The sequence below is a fragment of the Miscanthus floridulus genome, chromosome 9 (genome assembly GCF_019320115.1).
Source record: "Miscanthus floridulus cultivar M001 chromosome 9, ASM1932011v1, whole genome shotgun sequence".
NCBI lineage: Eukaryota > Viridiplantae > Streptophyta > Magnoliopsida > Poales > Poaceae > Miscanthus > Miscanthus floridulus.
The window spans coordinates 96,318,373-96,325,810 of NC_089588.1; the positions used below are offsets into that span (position 1 = coordinate 96,318,373).

The 7,438-nt window shown below is 48.0% G+C and overlaps 2 protein-coding genes across 3 annotated transcripts; both read right to left on the bottom strand.

The window, feature by feature from the left end:
• Positions 1-325: 325 nt before the first annotated feature.
• On the bottom strand, positions 326-4,991 carry LOC136483990 (phosphatidate cytidylyltransferase, mitochondrial-like). 2 transcript variants are annotated; one of them, XM_066481153.1, is made up of 9 exons: positions 4,637-4,991; positions 4,455-4,514; positions 4,294-4,362; positions 4,099-4,191; positions 3,667-3,771; positions 3,489-3,566; positions 2,751-2,876; positions 602-695; positions 326-518 (listed from the first exon to the last, which is right to left on the bottom strand). In XM_066481153.1, exons 1-9 carry the CDS (start codon positions 4,814-4,816, stop codon positions 328-330), a joined length of 996 nt encoding a protein of 331 aa, XP_066337250.1. In that variant the 5' UTR covers positions 4,817-4,991; the 3' UTR covers positions 326-327. The 2 variants fall into 2 exon arrangements, 1 of the variants encoding a protein (XP_066337250.1); XR_010765720.1 differs by lacking the exon at positions 326-518 and adding an exon at positions 1,490-2,040 and having other exon boundaries at positions 651-1,235.
• Positions 4,992-6,389: 1,398 nt separating this feature from the next.
• On the bottom strand, positions 6,390-6,801 carry LOC136480351 (uncharacterized). Its single transcript, XM_066477928.1, has 2 exons — positions 6,676-6,801; positions 6,390-6,599 (listed from the first exon to the last, which is right to left on the bottom strand). Exons 1-2 carry the CDS (start codon positions 6,799-6,801, stop codon positions 6,390-6,392), a joined length of 336 nt encoding a protein of 111 aa, XP_066334025.1.
• Between the last annotated feature and the right edge of the window lie 637 nt (positions 6,802-7,438).

Here is a 7,438-nt window from a genome sequence, read left to right on the forward strand (position 1 = left end):
CATTCTCAAAGTGTCTGGCAAAGAATTAATTTGTGTAGTATGATAAAAAAAAAATACTGCCACGAGAACCAAAGCAACAGCTACTGAAGGTTTGCCTCAAATAAAACAGCGCATAAGAGCAGATAATTGTTGTACATGCAGTCAATGATTCTGCAGCATTGACATTTCAGGTCCTGCAAATTTCAGCCGGTCTCAGGCTTTCAGCAGTGAAAAACATATTAGACTGATTGCCATACACTACATGAAACCCTGAACCCAGAACTAGCAAAAGCCTAGCAACTAGCATGCACCAGTGTCGGTGTGAAAAAAAAATACATTGCCTAGAACTTAAGCCACTCTAGATTGCCAGGCCTTAGCCATCTTCTTCGCGAGGTATTGAGCAGCAACTGCACCACCAGAGGCGAGCAGACCAGACACTGCTTGCCGCACACTTGAAACCATTACTCGGCGCCTCAGGGCCCTCCGTACACAGTTTGCTGCCATGTCCTTTGAAGAAGCTATGGTGCGTGGTGGTATTTCTACAGAAAAATTGTCTGCAGTGAGAATGTGCTATGGAATGAACAAGGCTACAAGGTTGACGAGAACATCAGGGTAATCCAACCTTTTCCATGCAACGCGTGTCTTCCTTGCATTTGCCTTTGGATCGTCCACGGAAGAACAGAGAACAGTTCATTTGTTGTAGATGGACCACAATCCTGTAGACACGTGACTCCAATTGTTAGAATTCAAACCAAACATACAAGTACACTTATCAAGTATGTCACTTGTCTATGCAGGCTCCAAAGTTATACTCCCTCCTATAACATTAGGACATTGGCATGGTCTCTAATGTTGCACTGGCAAGTTATATCTTTATAAGAAGGCACATTTTGCTGAGGGACACCGGAAAAACATGTAATTGGCTGGCACACACCGCCAAACAGAGAATTTGCCCAAAGACATCGCAAATTCATGGTTGTTTGTCCAGACACACCGCGCCGATTATTTTATTTATTTCTCGATTTAGAGGAGAGAGAAGGTAGGGAAAATGTCCAAATTGCCCTTGTCTTCAACCTCCGGCTTCTTGTTCCTCCGTTGTACGGACCAGAAGCACATGAAACCAAGGACGAACAGGATTAGCGCCCAGATACAGATGCCAATCACAACCCATAGCCGCAGGCCAAACGGCGGCGTCCTGGACGATAGCTCTGCCCTCAGGATTTCGCCCGCGGACATCTTCGTTATTCCTCAGCAACCTACAGAGACAATAGCAGCGGTAATGCGATGTCAGCTTCGCACTCCGCCGAAGAAGACAATGGATACAAGCGGACCCGGCATAGCATTATCACCCCTATAAATTTCGCGGAGAAAATGGAAGCTAGCAGGTATTAGCTGCGATTGGGTCAGATCAAACACGAGTAGCTCGCATTTAGGTTTCGAGTGCGAGTGCGGGTGCTCCTTTTCCCACGGCAGGAAGGAAAGCGGAGGAAATGGGCGGGCGTACGCGTACCTGGTGGATGCTCGTCGGTGGTCGCCAGCGAAGCGGCCGACGAAGACCTGGCGAAGGGGCGGCGTGCTCGCGGCTCGCCCAGTCGCCGCCGCCAGCCCCCACTAGAAGAGGAAGAGAGCGCGAGCGAGAGGGAACGGGAGAAAGGGAAAAAAACAAAAAAGAGAGGGAGGAGCGAGCGCGGACTCACAAAAATCCTCAGCCGTTGCAACAACATGCGGGCGAGCGGCCCCTGACCCCTACGCCCGGCGGCGCGGCCCCTGAGCCCTGGCGGTGCGGTCGAGCAGCAGCAGCACGCGGACGAGCGGGCGGTGGTGGGGCGCACGTGGCCAGTGCGACGGAGCTCGCGGCACGGGCGGTGCGCGGAGCACGCGGCCAGCGCGAAGCTCGTGGCCTGGGTGGCGCGCGGACCTCCCAGCCGGCGTGGAGCTCATGGCTTCGGCGGTGCCCAGACGAACGTGCTACTCCTGCTCGCCGACGTGCAGCTGCTGGGCGCGGCAAGTCAGGATCTCGCCGACTGGCGCCACGGACCTCGCACTGCTCCACCACCCCATCTGAGTTGAATGGTGTGTTACAGCAGAAATTGGTGCACAATCAGAGGTTGAAGATGAGGGCAGTTTGGACATTTTTCCTACCTTCTCTCTCCTCTAAATTGAGAAATGAATAAAATAATCGACGCAATGTGTCTGAGCAAACAACCACGAATTTGCGGTGTCTTTGGGCAAATTCTCCATTTGGCGGTGTGTGCCAGCCAATTATGTGTTTTTCTAGTGTCCCTCAACAAAATTTGCCTTATAAGAAATATATCATTTCAAATCGGAAGTTTTATATTATGGAAGTATGTTTCATGACGAATCTAGTAACAATAATTTAATGTTATTACTCTGTATAACTTTTTAGCTATTGATAATCAAATTTAAAATAGTTTGACTTAGGACAAAACTAAATGGACTTATATTTGGGATCGGATGGAGTAGTTACAATTGCTACTAGGATGGGAATTCACACCAAATTTCAAAAGTGGTAAAAAAGTCTTAGCATAGCAAAGGTAAGAAGAATAAGGCAGTACGGCAAGTGCAAAAGAACATGAGCACACAACATGCTACGACCTTTAACATGTCTGAGTCCAAGTACTAGTAGGATAACAAAGTACACAGGTCGCATAGTTGTGCGGTCCACAAAGGATGGTGAAAGCCAGAGGCTAAGCACTTCCATAGTTTTATCTCTTTGAACAAACTGTGAGTATGAGCAGAAGGTAACAAACCTGCCGGAAAGTCTTATACTGTCCATGGGATGATGTCTTCAATAGCCCTTCAGCAATATACTCTTGCAAGATGGGTCTGTACATCAATTGAAATGACTGAAAACTACCCTCAACAATCTTCTTCACCTGATATATAGTAGGAATTAAGTATGAAACTTTAAACCAAATAGAAATACCATTAACACACTGTCTTATCCTAAACTTGTAGACAAGAACTAAAAGTAACTACAAAACAATAATATAGACGATGTTGGAACCCAGTATGCAGATCCAATAAAAGCAACAGAATTTAAAGGCTAAGCTCTCAAAGGACTAATTGTCAATTATCTTATCAGTCCCTCCTAGGAAAATCAATAGCTACCAACCAGTGTATTTTGCTCATCACAGTGAAAACAGTAATCAAATAGTATGCAGTACCTAGATGTATGTTCCATTATGCCACAGTTAAGGGCACCACAAACATAAACGGTGACATGGTCAAATGGACCACATTTGAACAAAAGAGTATTAAAGTTAAATACTTTGTAGCATGCTATAATCCATTTGTTCATGATTGAGTTTGCAAAGGATAAGAACATGCCATTTTCAATTTAGGGAAGTACATAAATGAGTTGCTTTTGGATGTGCAAAACAGACAGGAGCACTTTTGTCTTTGTGAAGAATGATGTAATATTAAATCGAATTCAAATGATCACTGAGTATAGAGCAAAGGTGAACATGCATTTCTTTTGTTGATACCTTATCTTTGTCTTCTGCAAACAGCATTCTCAAATCACCCATATATGATAGACTGCAAATTTGAGCGTATAGGTCGTACTGCACAAAGAGGGGTAAAAGAAGGAAGATCAGAAATTCAGAATCAACTACAAAACAAAGAAAATAATTTCATGGCAGGAAACATCAAGTTAACAATAACCTCGGCGAACTCTTCTGGCAAAAGGAGTAGAGAAGCTGAAGTTGCCATTTCTAGGTTAATTGAGTTGACCTTCCTTATATCCCAGTTGTCAACAAGAACATGAACCTACCAAAATACAAAGAGAAAATCAACTAAGATAATGTCAACTTCGCAATGCAAGATATCCATATATACACATAAAAGGCACTACAATTGTGCAGTGAGCAACTCAATACTAGGCAGCCAGTGAATATAACATCAACCAGGAAAACAAATAAATATAGTAGCTACACGAATATAGTCCATATCAGGCAAAATGTGTAGTCACAGCCACAAAAGATAACTGGAGCCAGTCTAAATGAGACAAGAACATATAAAGTGCAGAATCCCAATCTAGCAAAACCAGCATTATGTGATTGTACATTTGAAGAACAGGGCATTTCACATTCATACAGGTTTCTGCAGCCGGCCACTGAGGTAGAACCTGTCCCAGGTCAAGACATCCATCGCCAGGTCCCTCATCCTCACCACCCCATACTTTATCCTCTGCACCACCAAAACACAAATTTTTCTTCAGCGAGTACTCAATTCACGCACAGCCAGTGGAACACAATGCCCTCGAACACAAGGCGCAGCCATTCATGGTACCTTGCCTGACCACTCCACAAACGGGTTGAAATACACCCCGACCCCAACACGATCCGCCAGCCCAGTAATCTGAGCTCGAAAGACCAAGAAACAGTCGACCATTCACACAGTAGCCAACAACAAACAGGAAAGACTGCGATGGTGTTGCGGAGGCGGCTTACGGCTCCTGCACCGAAGCTTGACATCCAGCGGGAGTAGTGCGCGGGGTTCCTTTCCAGGTTCTGCACCGACCAAGAAACAATTCCGTCAGGATAACATCAGTTTAAGAATATGAACCAATTTGACGGATGACCAAACTGAAAGGAGGGGGGTGAGGCGAGAGAGATGGTTAGGTTCCTAGCACCTCGGAGTGCCACTGGAGGGGGTCAGCGACGCCGAGGATGTAATCGACCATGGACGTCCCGTCGGGGCGCGCGTGGAAGAGCGTGGAGCCGTACGCGCAGCAGAAGTCCACCGGCGGGAGGAGGTCGCGGAGCGGGCCGGCCAGCTCCGCCGCCCTCTCCTCCTCCGCCACAGCGTTCATTTAGGCGCGCGCTCGTTGGATGCTGAGAGGCGAGAATTTAGACTAGGGGACAGGGGCGCGGTGGTCGCCGGAGGAAGGAGGGAGACGGCCGCCGTCGGCGTCGGCGTCGGCGTGGGTTTACAACGGGGGGTGGAGATGGGGAAGGCGGTGCTGAATCTGGGCCGTTGGCGAGAGGGTCGACGGTCTGCATTGGACGCCTTGCAACAAACGGCCCAAGGCCCCAAGTAGAGCCGACTCCTAAGCATTTTTGTTTCATATATACTTCTTGTACTCCAAGGTTAATTAAGGCAATTAAAAAAGCATTTGTATATCCTTTAGGGCCTGTTTGGTTCCAAATAAGTCACCTACTTATAAGTTAAAAAGTGAAATAAGTGACTTATTTTGTCAAACACCACCAACTTATAAGTCCCCCTGCTTATAAGTTTTAAGTTGGTTCACCCCTGCTTAAAACTTATAAGCCACCATTTTCTGCGTGGGGCCCATAGCTTATAAGTCATTTACAACCAAACAGGCATGACTTATAAGTCACTGGTTTTCAGTCACCTGACTTAATAAGTCACCTGACTTATGGAAACCAAACAGGCCTTAGTAGAGCCCACTTCTTGTACTCCGAAGTTGCTCAAATGTCGTATCAGCTTCCTCCCCGACTAGGAGAAGCTCCCAGAGGCCTCGAGTAGTTTGAAGAACGATAGTCCCTTTTTGCCAAGGCATGATATAAAGTGGCCGAGAGCAGCCATGCACCCTGTGAGCTTCTGTATATCCTTTATGTAGGTTGGCCTCTTCATATTGGTAATGGCGGAGACCTTATCGGAGTTGGGTTTGATACCGCGGGCGCTGACGATGTAGCCCAGGAGTATGCCAGATGGAACTCCAAAGATGCACTTTGAAGGGTTCAACTTCCATCTGTATCTTTTTAGGTTGACGAACGTTTCTTCGAGGTTGGCGATGAGACTGTCGGCGGTTTTGGATTTGACAACCACATCGTTGATGTAAGCTTCGACGTTGCGGCCTATCTGTTGGTCAAGGCACATTTGGATGGCCCTTTGGTAGGTCGCCCCGGTGTTTTTGAGTCCAAATGACATGGTGGTATAGCAATACGCACCGAAAGGCGTGATGAACGACGCTTTGATCTGGTCGTCCTCTTTGAGGGATATCTGGTGATAGCCAGAGTAACAGTCGAGGAAGGAGAGGAATTCGTAACCGGCGGTGGAGTCTACAACCTCGTCTATCTGAGGCAAACCGAACGGATTTTTAGGGCAGTGTTTGTTGAGGTCAGTGTAATCAACGCACATTCTCCATTTTTTATTCTTTTTTGAACAATAACTGGGTTTGCTGACCACTCCGAATGATACACTTCTTTAATAAATTCGGCTACTAGGAGTTGTTTTATTTCTACCCTAGTAGCCTCTTTCTTGTCTGGCGTGAATCGTTAGAGCTTCTACTTGATCGGTTTGGCGGTCAGCGAGACATTCAAGGAGTGCTCGATCTTCTCTCGTGGTACCCCCAGCATGTCTACAGGTTTCCAAGCAAACACATCAGCGTTGGCACGTAGGAAGGAGACGAGCCCGCTTTCCTATTTGGGGTCGAGATGAGCCCCAATCTTGACGGTCTTGGTGGGGTCATCGAGGCCAAGGCCGACTTCCTTCATTTCCTTAGACTTGGCGTAGGCACGAGGAGGCTCCAGCGCTGGGATCTCCAGGTCATCAGCGGGCACTGTCTTGGCATCGGTAACCACACTGGCCATCTGAATGGAGAGGTCGGTGGCTTCGGTGAGGGAGAGACTCTGTTTCATAGGCGTAGATGATGGAAAGGTTGGCCCGCACGGGCAGAACTCCTGTAGGCAAAGGCATCTTCAATACCAGATAGGCGTAGTGTGGTATGGCCATGAACTTGGCTAGAGTTGGCTGACCAAGTATGGCGTGGTAGGCAGTGTTGAAGTCGGCGACGTAGAAGTTGATGTGCTCGACACGAAAGTTGCTAGCCATGCCGAATTGTAGTGGGAGGTGATCTCTCCAAGCGGTCGTGATGCCCAGCCAGGTACCACCCCCGGAAGGAGGAGTCAGAGGGAGTAAGGTCTTCTACTCCAAGGCCCAGCTCCTTTAGGGCTCCGGCGAAGAGGAGGTTCAGGGCACTTCCATCGTCGACGAGTAACTTCGGTGAGTTTTCGATCTCTTCTACTCTCGGCGACGGTGAGGCCCCTGAAGATAGTGGCGACCACCTTATCATGATCCTAGAAGGCATTATTGTTGTCCCTAGGTGGTCGGTGACCTCTGGCTCCGTTGTCATTGTCGTCATCCTTTTTTTGGCCTAGAACTCCTTAGCCAAGCCAAGGCAGTCCTTCATCTTATGCTTGCTGATCTTGTGGAAGGGGCACGGGCCTTCGAGGATTTTCTTGTACTGCTCATCATAGTTATGTTTGGCGCGAGGTTCGTCAATGGTGGCGACGATGTTGTCTAGTCGGCGGCGGCGATATTGACCAGCTTTGGACCCTTCTGGCCGATCGCGGCCACTATCTTGATGGTGGTCGCGGTCGTCGTAGCAGTGGTCACTGTGGCATTGTTCATCGGGGCGCTTGTCGCTACGACGAGTTGGGCGATGAGTGCCCTCATCCTCGTTGAAGCG